This window comes from Vulpes lagopus, chromosome X, assembly GCF_018345385.1.
Source record: "Vulpes lagopus strain Blue_001 chromosome X, ASM1834538v1, whole genome shotgun sequence".
NCBI classification, from domain to species: domain Eukaryota; kingdom Metazoa; phylum Chordata; class Mammalia; order Carnivora; family Canidae; genus Vulpes; species Vulpes lagopus.
Genome location: NC_054848.1, coordinates 79,979,402 through 80,003,996, shown reverse-complemented (window position 1 = coordinate 80,003,996; position 24,595 = coordinate 79,979,402). Strand labels below are relative to the sequence as shown.

Below are 24,595 nucleotides of genomic sequence, written 5' to 3'. Positions count from 1 at the left end.
CCAAAGGTTGGGTTGATACTACTTTACATTAATTTCTATCTACAATGCTTAATTTATATACCCATCAAATTATTATCCTTCTTTTAAATGGCTTTTTTAAAAACATTTTTTCAGTCACATTATTTACCATATAGATTCCTTGATGTGCTTCCCTTTAATAAAGTGTAAATTTATTGTGCCTATAGACTCAAATGTTAAACAGCCTTATTTAAATATTTGTTTAAAATTATGTTTTAGAGTAGATTTTTTCTCTTATAATTTAAATGTAAAAGTTTTAACATTTTAATTTTTTCTTCCAAAATAGGCATAATCCCTTAAAACTGAGATCATTTTTTTTATCTATTTTGGTTTAAAAATATATTTCCCTTTAATTCAACTTGTTTTATGTAAGTAATATTTGCTAAGCAGTTGATTCATAATTGAAAATGGCCATGAAATATTGCTTTTTCAAAACAAATTGTCATCATTTAAGGACTGAGGATTTCTACCCCTCAAGTCTACAGAGCTGCCTTAAAAAGTTCCATGGTGGTTACAAGGGATTCCAGGGTGCTCAACTGTCCTGGATCCTCTTGAAAATTCTACTTTGTTTCTCTTCCTACTTCATTCCAAAGGCAAATGCTGGGGCCCAGCTTCACTAGAATATCCCAGTAGTTGGGTATTTGAAGAGTAAGAGGTTGGGTAAACTGTGGAATGGAACTACAATTTCTGTTCAGATCCTTCGAAGTATGGGGTGTAAGGACCCATTCTGGGGCAGAATTCTTCTTGTGGTAGAGGGTATTATTCTGGATATGTAGGAGATCTGCGACCAAATGGCTACATCTAGGATTTTCACAAGAAAACAACCTACAAACATGACTTCAACTCAATATGGAAAGATGAATGGGAAGAGAGTAAAGGGATTAGCATTATCCAATATTAATAATTGCTATAAAATTTTTCAAATGTATAATCCTCACTTGAAACAGTATCAAAGGTACTATAAAATAATTTTACTGTTAACATAGCTTTGCATCCCAGAAAATCAACGGTTACAAATTATTTGAAGCAAAAATTCAGATCCACTCCACTAAGTAAGCCTTCAGAGTTTTTAAAAGAATATACACATGCAGATTTGTTCTGCATTGTATAAAAGGGTGGTACCCTTTTCATTAAAATTGTAGGCATCTGTAGCTGATTCCATTTATAGTTAAGAAAAATATAAAATGTTACATTTTATTGTAAAAATAAATGAAAATCATTAAAAATTTAGAATTAAAGGATCTAATAAGTATCATGGACACTATTAAAATATTCATTGGCTGTTAAAAACAATGAAGATTACGATATTTAGTACCTAACATATTTGATCTAGGATTAAGGATCTAAGTATCATGGACACTATTAAAAAATTCATTGGCTGTTAAAAACAATGAAGATTACGATATTTAGTACCTAACATACTTGATCTAGGATTGTGAGACACTGAGAGTTCTAAATATTAGGTAATTTGTACTTTGATACTCTCTTCTCAAACTTTAATGTGCATAAAAATCACTTGACGATCTTGTTAAAAAGCAGACTATGATTCAATAGATCGAAAGAGGCTCTGAAATTCTACATTTTTAACAAGATGCCTAGTGATGCCAACTACATACTGGTCCTCAGACCATAGGAGCAGCAATGATCTAGAATAATACCAAAATGAAGATCATTACAGCAGTTGATCATTAAAATCTGATCTCTCATTTGTGCTAGCTGTTTCCTCAATCTTATTCTACAAGTTTCCTAAGCACTTTAACTTGCTTAAAATGTCAATCTTCTAAATTAGTTCTTAAGACTATCAATACTATTAGTAGCTACATGCTTAGGGGAAATTCTTTGTTAAAGGATTACAAAAAGACAATAGTAAATTCACAGTGACATTTTAAAATATTTTAAATTGTACACAGGATTCCTGTTAAATCAATACAGTATCAACTTTCACTGTCTAGTTGTCTTTTTTTTAAAACTATTACAATATATACCAATAGATCTTATTCCATTTCTATTACTGGAACTAAAAACCTCAAATTCACTTATATTAAAAACCATATTCTATTCAGAATTAATGAATAAAAACTAGTTCATGCTTTTTTAAGAACTAGATTTAAAATGGTAGCCAAAGCAGTTACGGTCAAAATTACATTCATGGTGTATGATTTAGTACTCCTCAGGACATACAAATTTTTTACATTTGAGCTCTGCACAAGCAGGCACAAAATGAAAACTAGTATGTTCTGTGTGACCACAGCTAGGGACTGGGAATAAGGAAACTACTGTGTACTAACAGTGAAAAAGACAAAGAGGGGATGTCCTAGGTCTTTGCCTTACACTTTATACTCTAGTAATACATCAACAGTTGATGGTTCCTTGAGATTTCCATGAAATATCTATCTCTGTACCTGTGCTAAAACTGTTGTAAGTTTATAGATACTTGGTTAATTTGACAAAACTCTATTCAACTTTTAAGAATTAGTTCAGGTATTATCTGTACACTATGGTGTTTTAAACTTACGTTTTAAAAAAATAAACTTACGTTTTACTTTCTTTAGATAGAAAAATTGGAAAAATACATAGAATACCATAGTAAATACCAGTATATCCAACCCCTAGAATCACACATTTTCAGACTTATATTTCATCATCTTTGCTTCAAATATTTTCATGTTTTAAAATTTTTTATCATGGAAGTTTTAAAACATCAAAAGTAAATAGGAGAGTCAATAAACTGCCATGTATCTATCACCCAGTTTTAACATTTATCACCACATGGCCAATCTTCTTTCATGTATATACTATGTTACTCTTAACTCTACTGCTCTATTTTAAAGCCAATATTTGAGATATAATTTCACTTATAAATAATTCAGTGTGTATATTTAAAAGATAAGGACTAATTAAAACAAGAAAATAAGCATGATGTAATACATTATTAATAATAATTTAAAAATATTATCAAAATTTTGTTCAAATTTTTCCCATTGCCTCATGAGTTATTTGCATTTGGTTTGCTCATATCAGGATGCTTCATATAAAATATGAATAAAAGAATGAAACATAGAACACTGAAGATGAGGTTTAGATCCTTTTTTTACTCTTCCTGGTCCTATTTTCTTCCTTCCTTCCCTAGAGACAACTAATATTAATTAGCTACATAACTTCCCATTCCAGAGTAGATTCCTATATATGTATCTAAGAACAGTAAGTGATTTGGCTTTGGATGTTTTTGAAATGTGTACAAATTAAATTATAATACTCTCTTGTAGTTTTAAAATGGTTATTATAAGTTTTATGCTCTTTTTTTTTCTACAACTGTTTACGTGTAGTCTTCTTTTTTATTCTTGGTCAGTATTGCTAGAGGATTCTCTATTGTGTAAATCTTTTAAAAGAACCAACTTTAGATTCCACTATTCTCTTTTTTATTTCATTAATTTGTTTTTAATTTTATTCTCATATTTTATTGAATCTAAAATCCTGTAGGGGCACCTGGCTGGCTCAGTTAGGAGAGCATGCGACTAGATCTTGGAGTTGTGAGTTCAAGTCCCACATTAGGTGGAGTTTCTTAAAAATAAAACCTTCAGTGTCCCTTACCTTTCTAAGGGAGACTTATTGCTACACCAGAACCAATGACAAGGAATGTGTCCTGCTTGCCAGGTATGTAGGAGTAGAATTAAGATTAAGAAATACTACTCTCTTAATAGGACTTGAAGTATAGATATTCTCAGATTTTGATTAAAATAAGTGGTAAATAGGGCAGCCCCAGTGGCATAGCGGTTTAGCGCCTGCCTTCCGCCCAGGGCGTGATCCTGGAATCCCACGATCGAGTCCCAAGTCAGGCTCCCTGCATGGAGCCTGATTCTCCCTCTGCCTGTGTCTCCGCCTCTCTCTCTCTCTCTCTCTCTGTCTCATGAATAAATAAATAAAATCTTTAAAAATATCTTTAAAAATAAAACAAAATAAAAAATGCTGCAAATTGTAAAACACACCATTATTTCATGTGCCACTAAGGAAAAAAAATTTACCAATAAAATCATGACGTATAATTCATTTTGGAACATGCATCCCAATTGTAGATATGTTAAAATATGCAAAAACGGATATCCTGGAATTGATGACATACAGAATTTCCTTCCATCTGAGTTTCCTTTTCCCCATCAGATTCTTTTAAACTTATTGAGATGTGTTTTATGGACACACTGTGGTTTATCTTGATAAATATTCTATGTATACTGAAAAGAATATGTATTCTGCCATTGTTAGGTAGAATGTTTTATAGATATCAATTAGGTCACGTTGGTTGATACTGTTAATGTATTCTATATTCTTACTGATTTACTGTCTAGTTTTTCCTATCAATTGCTGAGAAAGGATGCTGAAGTCATGAATTTGTCTGTTTCTTCTCTCAATGTATCAGTTTTCATGCACTTTGAAGCTTTACTGTGAGGTGCCTACACATTTAGGGTTGGCATGTTTTCTTAAACAACTGTAAAGAATGCAATTTTCTTCTTTATTCCCTGCTCTTAAATCTACTGTGATGATATAAGTATAGCTGCTCCAGCTTTTTTTTTACATACTGCATATTTTCCATCTTTTTATATTGTCTCTTTAAATTTAAAGTGAGTTTCTTTTATTATTTTTAAAAGATTTTATTTATTATTTGAGAGAGAAAAAAAGAGGGGGGCAGGGGGAGAAAATGAGCAGGAGAGGGGTGTGAGAGGAGCAGAGGGAGAGGGAGAACCAGGCTTCTTGCTGAGCAGGGAGCCCAACTTGGGGCTGGATCCCAGGACCGCAGGATCAAAACCTAAGCTGAAGGCAGATGCTTAACTAACTGAACCACCCACACACCCCTATAGTGGGTCTCTCTTAGGTGGTATATAGCTAGGTCTTACTTTTTCATCCAATATGATAATCTCTGCTTTTTTTATTGGAGTGTTCATACTATTTACTCTAATGTAATTAACAATAGGATAGGGCTTAAATTTGTTATTTTGTTATTTTTTCTATTTGACTCATTTGTTCTTTATATCCCCTTTTCTCTTATCCTGCCTTCTCTTGTAAATGACTATTTAAAAAATAATTCCATTTACCTCATGACTTATTAGCTATGCTTTTTTTTAGTGGTTGCTACAGGATTTATAATATATAATTTTAATTTATTGTAGTCTCCATCCAAGTGATGTTATGCCACTTCGTGCATATAGCGTAAGAACTTTGTAATGGTATACCTCCATATCCTCTCTTGTTTTTGTGCTCTTGTTGTCATACATTTTACTTCTGTATAAACCACAAAGTTTACATTATTATTTTTCATTTAACAGAGATTAAACTAGGGAAAATATATTTTATTTTGCCCATTCATTTACTATTTCTGGTGCTTTACTTTCCTTTATTTAGATCTAAATTTCCATATATTATTATTTTTCTGCCTGAAGAGCTTCCTTTATTATCTTTCATTGTGCAGGTTTGGTGGAGGTGAATTCTCTCAGCTTCTGTTTTGATCTATATTTTGTCTATTTTCTTTATTTTTAAAATTTTATTTATTTATTCATAAGAGATACAGGCAGAAGGAGAAGCAGGCTCCCTGCAAGGAGCCCGATGTGGAACTTGATCCCAGACCCCCGGGATCACATTCTGAGCCAAAGGCAGACGCTCAACTACTGAGCCACCCAAGCGTCCCTATTTTGTCTATTTTCAAAAGATGTTTACTGTGTATAGAACTCTAGATTTACAGGTCTTTTCATTGTCTTTTGGATAATACACTTTCTGAAGAGAAATCTGTTGTACTTGTCTTTGTTCCTCTATATAATAGGTCTTTTTTAACTTTTCCTTTTGGTTTCTTTTAAGATTGTTTTTTAAATTACTGGTTTTCATCAATATATGTATGCCTGACTATTTAATAACTTTTTGTCTCCTTGTTCTGTTACTTTAAGAAAGGAGTGTTCTATGACTATAAATTTGTCAATTGCTCCTTTTAAATCTACAGGGTTATTTACATTTTGAGGTTATATTATTCGTTGTATACATTCCTGGTTATTATTATCTTCTGGATGGAGTGTAATTTTAATCATTCTATACTGTTTTCTTTATCTTTACTTATAGTTTTGCATTATACTTTATCTCATATTAATATTGCTATACCACCTCTTCTGGGATGCCTCGGTGGCTCAGCAGTTGGGTGGCTGCCTTTGTCTCAGGTCATGAGTTCCACATTGGGCTCCTGTGAAGAGCCTACTTCTCCCTCTGCCTATGTCTCTGCCTCTCCCTCTGTGTCTCTCATGAATAAAAAAATAAAGCTTTAAAAAATATATATTGCTCTACCACCTTTTCTTTAGTATGTCAGGTATACTTTTTGCTATTCCATTATTTTCAACCTTTCAATATAAATTTGCTTAAGTGTGTCTCTTATAAGTAGCATACAACTATATTAATTTTAAAACTGTACCTGAGTTTAACATTGCATTCATTGAAATTATTGATGTATTTAGAATCATTTCAGTTGTATTTTTTTAATCATGCTTTTTATTTCCTTTCTTACATTTTTAAAAAGATTTTATTTATTCATGAGAGACACAGAGAGAGAGAGGCAGAGACACAGGAAGAGGGAGAAGCAGGCTCCATGCAGGGTACCTGATGTGGGACTCAATCCTGGGACTCCAGGATCACGCCCCAGGTTGAAGGCAAGGGGTAAACCGCTGAGCCACCCACCCAGGGATCCCCTCTTCCATTTTTTTCTACCTTCTACTGTTCTGATAACATTTTCACAATTTTCCTTTTCTCTGTGCTGCTTTGAAAGTTATACACTCTATACCTATTCTTTTAGCATGCCCTTAAAATGTTAATTTTGATATTTGAATTTACAAAGCCTATAGTTCATCAACCACTACCTTCTTCCATAAAGATACAATTACCTAAGAACGCTTTAATTCTCATCTTCCCACCCATCTTATTTTATTTTTCTTAAAGATTTTATTTATTTATTTATCTATTTATTTATTTATTTATAAGAGAGAGAGAGAGAGAGAGAGAGAGAGAACGAACAAGCAGGGGGTTGCTGCAGGGAGAAGGAGGCTCTCCGCTGAGCAGGGAGCCAGATGAGGGGCCTGATCCCAGGGTTCCCAGATCATGATGTCAGCTAAAGCCAGATGCTTAACCTACTGAGCCACTCAGGCATCCCCTGATCATCTTATTTTAAGTAGTATTTTAGTTTTACTTTATTTCAAATCCCACAAAATTATTTTCATGGTTATTAATTTGTACTGCTTGTTTTTATTTACATTTACCAATATTTTACCTACTTCTTTGCTCACCATTTCTTCTTGCATTTTGATACTTCTTTTGGGTTTCATTTTGCTTCTTTAAAAAATCTTTAGTAACTCACTCATTGAGACAATATGATTAATAACTCACAGTCTCTGAATATCTAAAAATATATTTATTTTATCCTCAAAGTTCATTTAAACGCAGAATTCTAAGTTGGAAAATATTTTCTTTCAGCATTTTGAAGACATTATTCCATTATTTAAGGCATCTATTGGTGCTGACAAGAAATCTTCTAGTCTAATTATATTTCTTTTGTAAATAAATAGGCATTTTTTTTCCTGGCAGCTTTTAGATATTTAGTATCTGTGATGCTGTGCAGGTTCACTATGATAGGTCTGCATATAGGTTTATTTAATTTTTCTGCTTAGGATTCTTTCTGATCCTTCAATCTAATGATTCATGTGTACCCTTAATTTTGAAAATGTACCTCCTCAAATATTGCTTCTTCCTGATTATCTCTAGTCTGTCCTCCTGGAACTTTTATTAGATAGTCCCCTTCTCACACTATCCACCAAGAAGTCTCCCAACTCCTTTTTTACTTTTCCAACCTCTTTACCTGTCTCTGGTGTGATTTCCTTTGTATCTATCTTCCAAATGTACTAATTCTTTCTTCATCTGCATTTGCTTTCTCTTCAAAGCATATATTAAATATATTAAATTTAATATATTAAATTATTATAAAAATATTAAACATTTAATTTATATATAATGTAATACATTGAATTTAATATATTTAACTTTAATACATTATATTTCATATATATTTATTTTATCTATATGTATTTATTTTATATTATTAATATGTTATATTTAATATATAACTAATGTATTTAACTTAAAAATTGTATGTGAAATTAAATTTAAATTTAATATATATTTATATATTTAACTTAGAGTATCTATTCATTCTTCAACTTTTTAAACAAATATTTCTTTTAAAGCCTCTTTCTGATTGGCTTAGTATTTCTAGTTCCTAGGCTTTAAAATTTCTCACATATTACATCTGATCACATTGCCACAAAGAAGTTCCTTTTCTTGGGAAGTCTGTAATTTTTTTAAACATGAATTCATCTTCTGTAGACATTTTTTATGGGAGTCCCAAATATGCTAGATTGTAAAATGCCTCTCCCTGAGGCAGTTTCACATTCACCTTTGTCAAGACTTTAAGGGTTTCACTGATTTCAGACCAGATGTTTACTGTTAACCCCTTGGCTCAGTGTCCTCACCATTAGAGTCAATTGAACGGTGACCACACCTGCATGTTGCAGGTCTGGGATTCCAACTTCTCTCAGGTGGGACTTTTTCCTAACCATTGCCCAGAGGATACAGGAAGCTCCTTGATACTTCCCCACAATGATGGGCCTACATTCTCTGGTCCTTCATAACCTCCCAACTCTATATTAGTTCCACTTTGCATGCAGAAGGCTTGTGATCTGTTCCCTCCTTTCCATATGGTTATTACCCCTCAGCCCACAATCATTTATGCCTCTATCTAGTTCTGAAAAGCCTGAGAAAAGTCTTAGTTTTAGTTCTACTTACTGATAAATTTAAATTCTTTTGTTTCTGGCACCTAAAGATTTTTCATTCTTGTCCTGCGATTGGTCATATATTTATATTACAATGATTTCACCCTTATTTTTTATGTTTTACTTTTTTGGGGGGATGTAGACTTCAGATCAGTTTGTGGGTTCCTGATCTGCCATATTGACAAGAAGTCAACTCCAAAATAAGAATAACTCAAAAAGCAAGAAAGACATAAAGTATTAACAAGCCTAGTCCAGAGAGATGACTCCTTATAAGATCACATTTAAACCAATCACTCTAAGGAACTTAATTGTCCTATGAAATTTCTTCAGAAATGAACACAATATTCAAACCGGTCAACACAATAGGAAAGAAAGGAACTACGACTATCTTTTAAGCATTACCTATATTTACTTTCAGATAAAAATTAAACTTGCTACCTTATTTTTATGCTAATTAAAAATTCCTATATTTGAAGGGATGTACTATCAAATAAACAAATTGGTAAGTATAGGTTTGTTTATATTTATTTTCACTTTGGTGATGATACCAAATTGCTTTAAAATTGGCACCAGTAATTTTGACAAAGACTGAAACTAATATAAGTTTTAAAAAAACAAAAATAATTAGCTATATATCTATTTAAAGTACTTATATCATGCTAGAGACAGACATGGCAGAAAAATGTAGAAGAAAATCAAACAGTAATCTGTATATAATAATGTTCCATAAAAATTTCATAAATAATAATCATCAAAGTAACATACGTTGGAAAATGCTTGGCATGTCTGGTTTATTTCCTTTTGTCTGTGCAGAAGTTTCTGGTTGAGGTACAGGAATTCTACAAAAGATGGAAAAAGATAACGAAGAGTTATAAAAAGACACTTGAATGAAAAAGCTAACTGGATCCATTCAGAATTTACTCTGATTCGGTAAGTACATTTACAGAATATATAGGTTTAGCTTCTTAAAGTAATGCACTAAAAATTCAAGGAAAATATATACAAATTATGAACAAATATGCATTTATAACCTAATTCAAATACTGCAATAGATTCTTTTAAAAAGATTTTTATTTATTTATTTGAAGGAAAGAGCAAGCAAGCAAGCGAACAGGAAGAGAGGCAGATGGGGAGGGAGAGGAAGAAGGAAAGAATCCCAAGCAGACTCTGGCTCAGTGCAGAGGCACACACAGGTTTTGATCTCACCACCCTGATCATGACCTGAACCAAAACCCAGAATCCAGTGCTTATACAACTGAGCCACCCAGGCACCCTAAATACTATTGCAGATTTAATGTTCTTTTAATAAGGAGTACCCACAAAAGGAAGTATATAACTCTATTAAATATCAACTTGGAGGGAGGGGCAAGATGCCGGAAGAGTAGGGTCCCCAAATCACCTGTCCCCACCAAATTACCTAGATAACCTTCAAATCATCCTGAAAATCTACGAATTCAGCCTGAGATTTAAAGAGAGAACAGCGGAAACGCTACAGTGAGAAGAGTTCGTGCTTCTATCAAGGTAGGAAGACAGGGGAAAAAGAAATAAAGAAACAAAAGGCATCCAAGGGGGAGGGGCCCCACAAGGAGCCAGGATAAGGCCGGGGCGAGTGTCCCCAGGACAGGAAAGCCCCGTCCTGGAGAAGCAGGAGCTGCACCAACCTCCCGGGCGGAAAGGTGCTCCTAGGGAGTTAGAGCAGGACCCAGGAGGGCGGGGATGCCCTCGGGCTCCCTGGGACACTAAGAGGCACCTAAGCGCTCAGAGTGCGCCAAGCTCCCTAAAAAGGGCTGCAGCGCGCACGGCGGGACCCGGGAGCAGCTCGGAGGGGCTCGGGCGGCAGCTCTGTGCGGAGGGGGGCTGCGCGGCCGCGGCTCCGGCAGAGGAAGGGGCTCCGTGCGGAGGGGGCTGCACGGCTTCTGCTCCGCGGAGGCGGCTGCGCAGCGGAAGAGCGAATCCAACAGCGCAGGCCCGGGAGTACTGGGCGCCGGGACACAGCCCAGGATCCGGCTTCCCCCGGGGACAGGCAGAGGCCGAGAGGGACCAGGACAGCAAGGACGCTCCTGCCCCAAGCTGAGCAGATCAGCGGCCCCGCCCCGGAGCCTCGAGGCCCTGCAGACTGAAAGCTCTGTAGTTACAGTGGGAATTGAATCCAGGTTTCCAGAGCTGTCGCCGCCACTGTGGTTGTTCCTCCTGGGGCCTCACGGGGTAAACAACCCCCACTAAGCCCTGCACCAGGCAAGGGAATAGAACAGCAACCCCAAGTGCTAACACCTGAAAATCAGCACAACAGGCCCCTCCCCCAGAAGACAAGCTAGAGGGACAAGTTCCAGGGGAAGTCAAGGGACTTAAAGTATACAGAAACAGAAGACACTCCCCCGTGGTTTTTTTTTTTTTTTTTTGATTTCTGATTGCTTCCCCCACCCGTTTTTCCCCCCTTTCTTTTTCTTTCTCTTTTCCTTCTCTTTTTTCCTTTTTTAATTCTTTTTTCTTCTTCTCTTTTCTTTCCTTCTTTCTCTCCTCTTTTTCTTCTTTTCCCAATACAACTTGTTTTTGGCCACTATGCACTGAGCAAAATGACTAGAAGGAAAACCTCACGTCAAAAGAAAGAATCAGAAACAGTCCTCTCTCCCACAGAGTTACAAAATCTGGATTACAATTCAATGTCAGAAAGCCAATTCAGAAGCACTGTTATACAGCTACTGGTGGCTCTAGGAAAAAGCATAAAGGACTCAAGAGACTTCATGACTGCAGAATTTAGATCTAATCAGGCAGAAATTAAAAATCAATTGAATGAGATGCAATCCAAGCTAGAAGTCCTAACCACGAGGGTTAACAAGTAGAAGACCGAGTGAGTGACATAGAAGACAAGTTGATGGCAAGGAGGGAAACTGACGAAAAAAGAGATGGACAACTAAAAGTCCATGAAGACAGATTAAGGGAAATAAACGACAGCCTGAGGAAGAAAAACCTACATTTAATTGGGATCCGAAGGGGACAGGAGGGCACCGAAAGGGCCAGAGGGCCAGAATATGTATTTGAACAAATCATAGCTGAAAACTTTCCTAATATGGGAAGGGAAACAGGCATGCAGATTCAGGAAATAGAGAGATCCCCCCTAAAATCAATAAAAACCGTTCAACACCTCGACATTTAATAGTGAAGCTTGCAAATTCCAAAGATAAAGAGAAGATCCTTAAAGCAGCAAGAGACAAGAAATCCCTGACTTTCATGGGGAGGAATATTAGGGTAACAGCAGACCTCTCCACAGAGACCTGGCAGGCCAGAAAGGGCTGGCAGGATATATTCGGGGTCCTAAATGAGAAGAACATGCAACCAAGAATACTTTATCCAGCAAGGCTCTCATTCAAAATGGAAGGAGAGATAAAGAGCTTCCAAGACAGGCAGGAACTGAAAGAATATGTGACCTCCAAACCAGCTCTGCAAGAAATTTTAAGGGGGACTCTTAAAATTCCCCTTTAAGAAGAAGTCCAATGGAACAATCCACAAAAACAAGGACTGAATAGATATCATGATGACACTAAACTCATATCTCTCCATAGTAACTCTGAATGTGAATGGGCTTCATGACCCCATCAAAAGGCCCGCAGGGTGTCAGACTGGATAAAAAAGCAGGACCCATCCATTTGCTGTCTACAAGAGACTCATTTTAGACAGAAGGACACCTACAGCCTGAAAATAAAAGGTTGGAGAACCATTTACCATTCAAATGGTCCTCAAAAGAAAGCAGGGGTAGCCATCCTCATATCAGATATACTAAAATTTACCCCGAAGACTGTAGTGAGAGATGAAGAGGGACACTATCTCATACTTAAAGGATCTATCCAACAAGAGGACTTAACAATCCTCAATTTTTATGCCCCGAATGTGGGAACTGCCAAATATTTAAACCAATTAATAACCAAACTCAAGAAATACTTTGAGAATAATACACTTATACTTGGTGACTTCAATCTAGCTCTTTCTACCCTGGATAGGTCTTCTAAGCACAACATCTCCAAAGAAACGAGAGCTTTAAATGATACACTAGACCAGATGGATTTCACAGATATCTAGAGAACTTTACATCCAAACTCAACTGAATACACATTCTTCTCAAGTGCACATGGAACTTTCTCTAGAATAGACCACATAATGGGTCACAAATTGGGTCTGAACCGATACCAAAAGATTGGGATCATCCCCTGCATATTCTCAGACCATAATGCCTTGAAATTAGAACTTAATCACAACAAGAAGTTTGGAAGGACCTCAAACACGTGGAGGTTAAGGACCATCCTGCTAAAAGATGAAAGGGTCAACCAGGAAATTAAGGAAGAATTAAAAAGATTCATGGAAACTAATGAGAATGAAGATACAACCTTTCAAAATCTTTGGGATGCAGCAAAAGCAGTCCTGAGGGGGAAATACATCGCAGTACAAGCATCCATTCAAAAACTGGAAAGAACTCAAATACAAAAGCTAACCTTACACATAAAGGAACTAGAGAAAAAACAGCAGATAGATCCTACACCCAGCAGAAGAAGAGAGTTAATTAAGATTCGAGCAGAACTCAACGAAATCGAGACCAGAAGAACTGTGGAACGGATCAACACAACCAGGAGTTGGTTCTTTGAAAGAATAATAAGATAGATAAACCATTAGCCAGCCTTATTAAAAAGAAGAGAGAGAAGACTCAAATTAATAAAATCATGAATGAGAAAGGAGAGATCACTACCAACAACAAGGAAATACAAGCGATTTTAAAAACATATTATGAACAGCTCTACGCCAATAAATTAGGCAATCTAGAAGAAATGGACGCATTCCTGGAAAGCCACAAACTACCAAAATTGGAGCAGGAAGAAATAGAAAACCTGAACAGGCCAATAACCAGGGAGGAAATTGAAGCAGTCATCAAAAACCTCCCAAGACACAAGAGTCCAGGGCCAGATGGCTTCCCAGGGGAATTCTATCAAACGTTTAAAGAAGAAATCATACCTATTCTACTAAAGCTGTTTGGAAAGATAGAAAGAGATGGAGTACTTCCAAATTCGTTCTATGAGGCCAGCATCACCTTAATTCCAAAACCAGACAAAGACCCCACCAAAAAGGAGAATTACAGACCAATATCCCTGATGAATGTGGATGCAAAAATTCTCAACAAGATACTAGCCAATAGGATCCAACAGTACATTCATTAAGAAAATTATTCACCATGACCAAGTAGGATTTATCCCCGGGACACAAGGCTGGTTCAACACTTGTGAAACAATCAATGTGATTCATCATATCAGCAAGAGAAAAACCAAGAACCATATGATCCTCTCAGTAGATGCAGAGAAAGCATTTGACAAAATACAGCATCCATTCCTGAGCAAAACACTTCAGAGTGTTGGGATAGAGGGAACATTCCTTGACATCTTAAAAGCCATCTACGAAAAGCCCACAGCAAATATCATTCTCAATGGGGAAGTACTGGGAGCCTTTCCCCTAAGATCAGGAACAAGACAGGGATGTCCACTCTCACCACTGCTATTCAACATAGTACTGGAAGTCCTAGCCTCAGCAATCAGAAAACAAAAAGACATTAAAGGCATTCAAATTGGCAATGAAGAAGTCAAACTCTCCCTCTTCGCCGAGGACATGATACTCTACATAGAAAACCCAAAAGCCTCCACCCCAAGATTGCTAAAACTCATACAGCAATTTGGTAGTGTAGCAGGATACAAAATCAATGCCCAGCAATCAATGGCATTTCTATACACTAACAATGAGACTGAAGAAAGAGAAATTAAGGAGTCAATCCCATTTACAATTGCACCCAAAAGCATAAGATACCTAGGAATAAACCTAACCAAAGAGGTAAAGGATATATACCCTAAAAACTATAGAACACTTCTGAAAGAAATTGAGGAAGACACAAAGAGATGGAAAAATATTCCATGCTCATGGATTGGCAGAATTAATATTGTGAAAATGTCAATGTTACCCAGGGCAAGTTACACGTTTAATGCAATCCCTATCAAAATACCATGGACTTTCTTCAGAGAGTTGGAACAGATTATTTTAAGATTTGTGTGGAATCAGAAAAGACTCCGAATAGCCAGGGGAATATTGAAAAAGAAAACCATAGCTGGGGGCATCTCAATGCCAGATTTCAGGTTGTACTACAAAGCTGTGGTCATCAAGACAGTGTGGTACTGGCACAAAAACAGACACATAGATCAATGGAACAGAATAGAGAACCCAGAAGTGGACCCTCAACTTTATGGTCAACTAATATTCGATAAAGGAGGAAAGGCTATCCATTGGAAGAAAGACAGTCTCTTCAATAAATGGTGCTGGGAAAATTGGACATCCACATGCAGAAGAATGAAACTGGACCACTCTCTTTCACCATACACAAAGATAAACTCAAAATGGATGAGAGATCTAAATGTGAGACAAGAGTCCATCAAATTCCTAGAGGAGAACACAGGCAACACCCTTTTTGAACTCGGCCACAGTAACTTCTTGCAAGATACATCCACAAAGGCAAAAGAAACAAAAGCAAAAATGAACAATTGGGACTTCATCAAGATAAGAAGCTTTTGCACAGCAAAGGATACAGTCAACAAAACTAAAAGACAACCTACAGAATGGGAGAAGATATTTGTAAATGACGTATCAGATAAAGGGCTAGTTTCCAATATCTATAAAGAACTTCTTAAACTCAACACCAAAGAAACACACAATCCAATCATGAAATGGGCAAAAGACATGAACAGAAATCTCACAGAGGAAGACATAGACATGGCCAACATGCACATGAGAAAATGCCTGCATCACTTGCCATCAGGGAAATACAAATCAAAACCACAATGAGATACCACCTCACACCCATGAGAATGGGGAAAATTAACAAGGCAGGAAACCACAAATGTTGGAGAGGATGTGGAGAAAAGGGAATCCTCTTACGCTGTCGGTGGGAATGGGAACTGGTGCAGCCACTCTGGAAAACTGCGTGGAGGTTCCTCAAAGAGTTAAAAATAGACTTGCCCTGCGACCCAGCAATTGCACTGTTGGGGATTTACCCCAAAGATTCAGATGCAATGAAACGCCGGGACACCTGCACCCCGATGTTTCTAGCAGCAATGTCCACAATAGCCAAACTGTGGAAGCAGCCTCGGTGTCCATCAAAAGATGAATGGATAAAGAAGACGTGGTCTATGTATACAATGGAATATTTCTCAGCCATTAGAAATGACAAACACCCACTATTTTCTTCGATGTGGAGGGACCTGGAGGGTATTATGCTTAGTGAAATAAGTCAATCGGAAAAGGACAAACATTATATGGTCTCATTCATTTGGGGAATATAAAAATTAGTGAAAGGGAATAAAGGGAACGGTTAGAAAATGAGTGAAAATATCAGTGAGGGTGACAAAACATGAGAGACACCTAACTCTGGGAAATGAACAAGGGGTAGTGGAAGGGGAGGTGGGCCGGGGGTTGGGGTGACTGGGTGATGGGCAATGAGCGGGGCACTTGGTGGGATGGGCACTGGGTGTTATGCTATATTTTGGCAAATTGGACTCCAATAAAAAATTTAACAAAAAGAAAGAAAACAAACAAAAGAATCAGATGGACTTTCTAGAGCGGAAAAACAAAACAGCTGAACTTAAGAACTATGAAACAATAAAGAACATATCGTCTTTATCTGTTTTCTCGTTCAAAAACTCTCAGAATTTCCACAGTAACAGGAGTGCCTTCATTATGCTAATGAGGTAACTCTTGGTGAGCCACTAGACACCTTGAAGATGGGAACTGTTATCAGATACATCAAGCATATGATTCAAAGGTTCAAATACTATTACAGTGAGGGAGGCTGAAGAATAAGTTCAATCACATGGCCAATGATTTAACCTATCATGCTTAAGTAATAAAATAATCCCTCAATATCTGGACATCAAATGGAACTGGTCCTGCTAGGTTTTGAACTTGCTTTTGATCCATGATCCCCTTTCTTTCTGATTTCTCCCTTTCAAAATAGGAATGCTTATTCTATTTCTGTCCCATCATTGTGTTTTGGAAAGATATCATGTCTAATGTTACAGGTTCATACATGTAAAGAATTTTGCCCCAAGATGAATCACGCTGCAATTCAACCAAATATGATTTAGATAATGTTCAGATAAAAGTTTGGATTAGAGTTGATGTTAACAGTTTCTGGGATGTTCTGATGGGTTCAACGTATTTTACTTGTGAGAAGGACATGAATTTTTAGGGGCTAGATTGCAGACTGTTATGGGCTGAATCATGTCCCTACTAAATGTCAATAGGACTACCAGTATATAACCAATTACCTCTTCAATAACCCTCAGAATCAGACTTATTTGGATGGTCACTTAAGACATAATTCATTGAGACGAGGTCTTACTGGAGTAGAGAAATACTCCAGAGTAGGTCCCTAACTTTATGGCTGGTGTCCTCATAAGAGGGAAAATTTGAACACAAGTATGCATAAAGAGAAAATGTCATGTGAATATTAAGGCAGAGATCGAAATTATGCTTCTAGAAGACAAGGAATGCCAAAGATTGCCACAAACCACAAGAAGCTAGGGGAGAGGCATGGAAGGGATTCTGCCTCGTAGTTCTCAGAAGGAACCTGCTGTGCCAATACTCTGATCTTGGAATTTAGCAGCATAGAAAACTAATACTGCTTCTAGTAGAATTGGTCATTTTTACAGGATAGAAAGAAAACAATTAATATGCTATGTGTATACTTAATACAAATGACTTACAGTTTGGCATATGGCCCTTGCAGAATTCTTTTCTTCTTGGTAGGGCTCAAACTTGTATAGGTAGTTTGAAAACACTGAGAGCTCACAGGATCATCATCTTGATGCCGTTTGTTATCATCTCTTTCCTGACTTTGATTTTCTCTTCTAGCTGCTTGGGATGTTGAGGGTTGGTTAGCATTCTAAAACCAAAAATTTAGAGAAGACATTTTAAATAAATCCACAAAAATTATTTTTCTTAAAAGACTATAATTTTAGTTTATCCATTTTTCATAATCTTAAGAGTTATGACATTTTTGCAATCATAAAAGTGCTTCTTCAAGCTGATTTATAGATAGAATTATATTTATCCTAATGCATCTGGTAATAAAATATTTTTAAGGGAGATAAACGAAAGTCCTTCTTATACTAGTAGAACTGAAAAGTTGGATTACATGCTTATTTTCATATGAACAGAAATCTTAGAAATAATTTTTCAAAGGAAAAATTCACGAAAAAAAATAATTTGTCTTGATTGTGCCTAGATTCCAGTAGTGGTCTTTTCTATGAGAGCTTTTATCCTCCAAGCGTCATTGCTACATCTTAAAAAATCTAGGTGAAACTACCACACTGTCAGAAGTGTTCGTATAGTTCTGGCCTGGAGAAAAGGAATGGACAAAATATAATCATATATACCACCTGGGTATTTAAGTAAAAAAATCACAACAGGCTCAAATTATGCAGAAAGCAAAAACAAGATGCCAAATTTTGAAAGCCTTGGGGAATATCAGAGGCTGTGACCTTCAGCCCAGCCTGCTTCAAAATAAATGATAGAAAAAGGAAACAAATGAAAAACATAATTTTTTTCCTCTGAGGTTGTCACCATTAAGCGGCAATACATATGAGTTCTGAATAAAATGTACAAGGTATCAATTGTAATTATGATCACAGTGCATTCAGAGATATATTATTAATTCTCTGGCACCATACCCGAAGTGTTTCTGATGTTGAGGCATTTTCAGTTGCACTGGCATGGGGGATATACTTTATAACAGTAATTATCCCCTGAATGGCAATGCGCTTTTGTTCCCTATACTGCAAGTCTTCAATCTCCTTCCTCACTTCACTTATAGCTGTCAAGAGCGACTCAACTGCAAAAGAATAATTCCAGGGAAATTGTAAGTTTTAAGAACTGAAATGATAAAAATAAGAATTAGATTTGCAATGTCATTTCACAACATGAAATCATAAGCTTGCTACATAACTTGAATTTGTGAAACTTAGGTTTATGCTTGGCATCATCCCCTTGTCGTTTTTGTAAAATAGGCAGAATATATTTATCAGTTAAGTTGTGCTACAGTCCTCTAGTCTGGAGTCTTAAATTGAAACAGAAATTTTGCATATTGAATGTACAGTTGACCGCTGAACAACAGGGGGGTTAGGGGCACCAAACCCCTTGCAGTTGGAAATCCATGTATGACTTTTGACTCTCCAAGAACTTTACTAATAGTCTACTGTTGATCAGAAGCATTATGGACAATATAAACAGTTGATTACCACATATTATGTATATATATTATATCCTATATTCTTACAGTAATCTCGAGAAAAGAAAACGTTAATAAAATCATAAGAAAATATATTTACAGTACCCTATATATATTTATTGAAACATATAGTTCAAAGCTGTGTTGTTCAAGGGTCACCTGTAATTTACACATCATATTTCAAACTATAAAGTGTTGCTTAGCCACTGCACAGAAACACATATTTTAATATATATGACCACATACTACATATTGCTGGTATTATGAAGTACAAGAAGATGCCAATATTTAGATGGTGGTAGGTCAGTGTTTCAAAGTTTCTGGTTTTTTTCCCAAAACAATGCAATTAACCCATAGATTTTTTTTAAAAGAATATACTCATATTAAATTCTTCAACCATCATATCTTAATTCTAAAATAAGTTAATGTTAGGCCTCACATCAGTACTTATTCTACATCTCATTTATTTTGGTGTCATTTATATTTAAAGGTAGCGCTCAATTGTGTGATATCCAATATATATAATCCCACAAGAGTAGCATAATATAGTGTCAGTATCTTGATTTCAAATGACCCAGTACCTCCTTGATATCTTTAGTCTCTGAATGTAATGTCATAGGAGTTGGGATCTACTAATGTCAGATTTAATCTCAGTAACATCAAATCAAGATATGATGTCCAGTTAGTGATCATCTATGTTCTCCCTTCTTCTAGTCTAACAAAATCCAAATACTAACATTTAGGAGGCATGACACGTAATTTTAGATCTTTATAAAGACAAAGTTTTTATCGGTGAGTGTTGCTGCACGTTAGCTCATGATATATATCACCCATACAGCACATAAACATATCATACATAACTAGTAATTACATTAGTACCTTTGACAGAACTACTATACTTCGAAAATGTCTCTGGCACTGGTGGATAGGGGTAATATCCACCAATAACAGTGTTCTTCACTTCCTCAGAATCGGTCCTTGTTTTAATCCAATGAATAAAGTTTTTTACCTTGGTGTCGTTGGTATATGGCTGGCCTCTATGACCTTTTTGCAAAAAGAGTAAAACCAAAGAGAGAGAGAGAGAGAGAGAGAGAGAGAGAGAGAGAGAGAGAGAGAGAGAACTCACTGTAATAAACTGTATGGATTTTTTTTGTATAGAAACAGTTTAATATCAAAATAGCCTCTTATGTCACCAAGAAAAGAAGTTCATTTATTCACTGTGTGGCAGATTACATTTAATGTATATACAAAAATTATCAAAGACAGTAAACCAATCCTATGTCGAGAAGGAAATCAGACATATTAGAGTTTAAGTGGACTAAACTGTAGCTGTCTACAGGATACTGAAAGATAAAAATGAAAAGAAAATTAATCTTCTGGAGTTTTCTATCAAAATGGTTGGTATCTTCTTACAAAATTGATTTTTAAATCATGTATTAACCTAAAGGTATGGCATCATGTTTGAACTGAATCGCCTATAAAACAGCTCAGCATTTAAATTCATGTTCTTTTTTAAAAAATTTTTTTAATTTTTATTTATTTATGATAGTCACAGAGAGAGAGGCAGAGACATAGGCAGAGAGAGAAGTAGGCTCCATGCACCAGGAGCCCGACGTGGGATTCGATCCTGGGTCTCCAGGATCACGCCCTGGGCCAAAGGCAGGCGCTAAACCGCTGCGCCACCCAGGGATCCCTAAATTCATGTTCTTAAAACATATTTAACAGTGCCATTTACATCTGATATTGTTATATTTATAAAACGAAGTATTGACCAAGATATGTGTTACATCCTTCCTAGGACTCTTCTATTGACAAATTTCTTGATTATCAACATGGTAGTATTTAAGTGAATATACCACTCCACACCATTTCTTCATTCACCTGCAAACTTTTATCTTCATTGTTTTGACCCCATTACCAGAAAGAACAGAGAAAAATAATGTGCTTGTAGATAATTAATGAGGCTCTTCTTGCTATATAAGTAAAATATTGAGATCAGGAACCAAAATCTGATGCACATTTTTAGTTAGTATTTAAAAATATTGTTAATCGTATCCATATTGTGATATAGGACCTAACAGTCTTCAACCTATCAAAGTAATTTATGATTATTACCTTACATCACGTAGGAATTAAAGTTAACCAAAGGACATCAATGCAATTCTCCATTGAGTCGCAAAATCATTGCTTTGTTCATAAATAATGTAGAAGCAATACATTTCATAGGCTAAATATTCTTTGTTCAAATATTCTTATAGCAATGAAGGAGGTCATAATAAAGCTATCTTGTGGTTGAATGTTGTAATGCAAAAGGTAATTTAATGAATAGAAAATATATTACATCTCCAATAAAGTATATTCAAAGAAATGGCTCACCAGTAATAAACACTCGACTCTCATTTGTAGTGGTCAGGTAAAGCAGTTTAGGTACTTGAGCATCATTCCTGACAACTTTCAACTGTGTACACACGAAATATGTCACTGTAGAAAATGAAAACCGTTATGAAAGAACTTATGCCATTTGAAGAGGGCATACCAAAATCAAGATCAAACACAGTGCTTCTCAAAGTTTAATGAACATAGAACTCACCTGGGACAATTGTTAAAATGCAAATACAGATTCAGTAGTTAGAGAATGGGGCCTGAGATCCTCTACTTCTTAATAAGCCTTAGATGGTACTAGTTTGCCAGTCCTTTGACCGCACTTGGAGAAACAAGGATCCAACACCTAGCTTTTCCTTTAGATAAAGGATCTAACACTCACTTTTCCTTCAGAAAGTACAATCGCTGCACCTAACTGAAGTTACTGCCTGCTGTACAGTTGAAGACTGCAAGTCTTTCTAATCAGGCATACAGCTGAGTGTGAACAGGCATTTCCTACAGAGAATAAAAGCTTAGTTTCTCCAGGATGTTTTTATTGATTAACCCAATCTAACACTGATCACTGAATTACTTTGACTCCTTCCACCAGATAGAAGTATACACTATTAAGTTGAATTTGCTTTTACATGTGTTTATCTTAATTGGACTTTAAGGATCCATGACAGGGCTTATACAACTCTTTCTTTTCTATTCACCTGGCTGAACTGTTTTCAACCATCTATCAATTAGTTAGGTAAAGTTTCATTAAGCCAACAACAGTCTTTAAATTTTAACTCATTGACATGCCAAAACAGTTATGGTCTTTAGAACTAGGAAATGAAGGAATAAATGTAAATACTTGTAATCTCACAATAATGGTAAGTTCTCATTTGAGATAAATATTTCCCTAGAGTATGATAATAAGTATATATTCATTTACTATATCTAACATTTCCTAATTCTTTATTTTATAGCAACAAAAATAAAGGAAATCCATTGAAATGACTAAGGATAATTCTTAATTTACATTACCATTCCTTTATTTCAAAAACTGTACAAATATGTCATTATTCATGGTTGAAGGCGTTGATAAGGAATATTAAAGAAACTTCTAATTCTCATTTCATGACTGTTAAAAATCAGACATTCCGACCTGACACCTTCTAGCTGTTTGACATCCAAGAAATTACTTAACTCCTCTGGATCTTTGTTTCCTCACCTGTAAATCTGTAAAAACATCAACTTTTAAGAAGGCAACTAGGAGTACAAAATGAGATAACGTTTATGAATATCTGGTAAATAATAAACACTCAATATTAGTTCTTAGTTTTTCACTTTCCTTAATCAAAAGTAAAAAAGACACCCTACTACCAAAGGATTCTGGTATTATCCCAGAAGACACTTGGTCATGTTCCCATTCATAGGCCTGAAGCCCCCTTAATACTCACTATTCATTTGATAATTTTTTCACTTTGGTCAAAATATGAACATAAATTGTGACTGCTGTCAACTACTATACTAGAATAAATCTCACCAAGGTCCGTATAAATCTTTCTTTGAAAGATATATTTCACACTGTCTGAAGAAACAGAACATGTATACTTGGCAATGTCTCTGTGAAAAAATTATCTAAAACTTGTGTCAGCTTGTTGTTTGAAGTGGCTACAAAGAGAGACGGCCTTGGCCATAAAACCCACCTAAAACAAAGTAATGGAATTATCATAAAAAGTCATCACTATCAATCATTTATGCTCTGAGAGAAGTTACATGAAAAATCATAGCCCCACTCGCCTTGGAAGCCCATGCCCTGGTTTGGGGCAAAACTCTTTCTGCCCTCTCCCTCAATAGTTGGGTGAGGTTTACTTCTGTTCAGATATATTATAAAATTTTAATCTCACAAGCAGATGATAGAGTCTAATAAGGTGATATCTGAATGGTGTGGAATGCTGTTTTGCAATAACTAATAAAGGGGTGGCACAACAGCTCTTTACATGGTCTGTAAGTATCCTGATGTTCTACAATTTTTACCTTGTTGCTGATTTAAAAAATTACATATGGTCAAGATTGGGAGTATTCCCAATGTTGGCAAACATTTAAATATCAGTATTTTATTCATATAATCATTTGAAAAATAGTAAAATAGCACACTAAGCTATAATAGTTTTATGCTACAAGTTGATGTAAGGAAAAATTCGCTGAAGTTGTTAAAAAGAATTAAATACACTTTTTTCTTATCATAATAGATCTGAAGACTAACTTGTATAAAATATATAGTAAGGCAGACCTAAAGGTTTTCAAACGAATAAAATTAGTGGAAGAAAATGCCTCTATGTCTGAATAAATGTAAGGGGGAGAGGTCAATAACAAAGTAACTAAAATATTGCCCAGCTGGTTGAACATTGCCAATGAAATACTGATTCAATACTCAAATGAAATCATACTATCACTGTCATTATTTAGTTACACAGTCAATCCTCTACCAATCAATTCTACATTAGTAAAGTTTTCATTATCTTTTTTGCAGTCTACTTAGTCAATTTTGAAATGGATACAAAGGGAACTGACTGCCTATGTTTTAGTTTCACTGAATGTTAAGCTTTGATGCCTGAAATGCATCAAATAATGAGAATTGATAAGAGCATCTGTTTTCTGAAAAACTAGTTTCAATCCCAAATTAATTCTGAATAGACAACCAGAGGTGGTGATAGCTGTAATACCAAATACAATATTATTACAGAAAAAATGTAAACATGCTATCATACTGCTTAAATTTGCTGATTCAGTATCATGCCACTCTGTAAGTCAGTACACTGTAACATTTTAAGTTCATGCACCGCCCCCCCCTTCCAAAAGTAAAAAAAAATCGCAAATACTGGATTGAGTACTTGGGTAAATATTTTCAAAGATTTCTGGCTGAGATGTAGAAAACAGCTCTACTATAAATGGTTGTTCTGAAGTGCCATCAGCAATGTGAATCCAGCGATACGACCAAAAATCTTCACGGTTTTCTATATGGGTAGGATATTAGAATAAATGAAAGTAAATAATTATGCATAAATGAACG

General features: G+C 35.6%; 1 protein-coding gene across 2 annotated transcripts in view; it reads right to left on the bottom strand.

The window, feature by feature from the left end:
* RADX (RPA1 related single stranded DNA binding protein, X-linked) overlaps positions 1 to 24,595 on the bottom strand; it is a 91,235-nt gene that overhangs the window by 47,799 nt on the left and 18,841 nt on the right. Inside the window, exons 6-11 of one of the 2 annotated variants that reach the window (XM_041741289.1) lie at positions 24,405 to 24,539; positions 21,547 to 21,651; positions 20,050 to 20,214; positions 18,614 to 18,774; positions 17,648 to 17,826; positions 9,630 to 9,703 (exon numbers count right to left, since the gene is read on the bottom strand). In XM_041741289.1, the coding sequence (XP_041597223.1) occupies positions 9,630 to 9,703; positions 17,648 to 17,826; positions 18,614 to 18,774; positions 20,050 to 20,214; positions 21,547 to 21,651; positions 24,405 to 24,539 (819 nt within the window). The remainder of the gene's footprint in view (positions 1 to 9,629; positions 9,704 to 17,647; positions 17,827 to 18,613; positions 18,775 to 20,049; positions 20,215 to 21,546; positions 21,652 to 24,404; positions 24,540 to 24,595) is intronic. The other variant, XM_041741290.1, reaches the window with a different exon arrangement.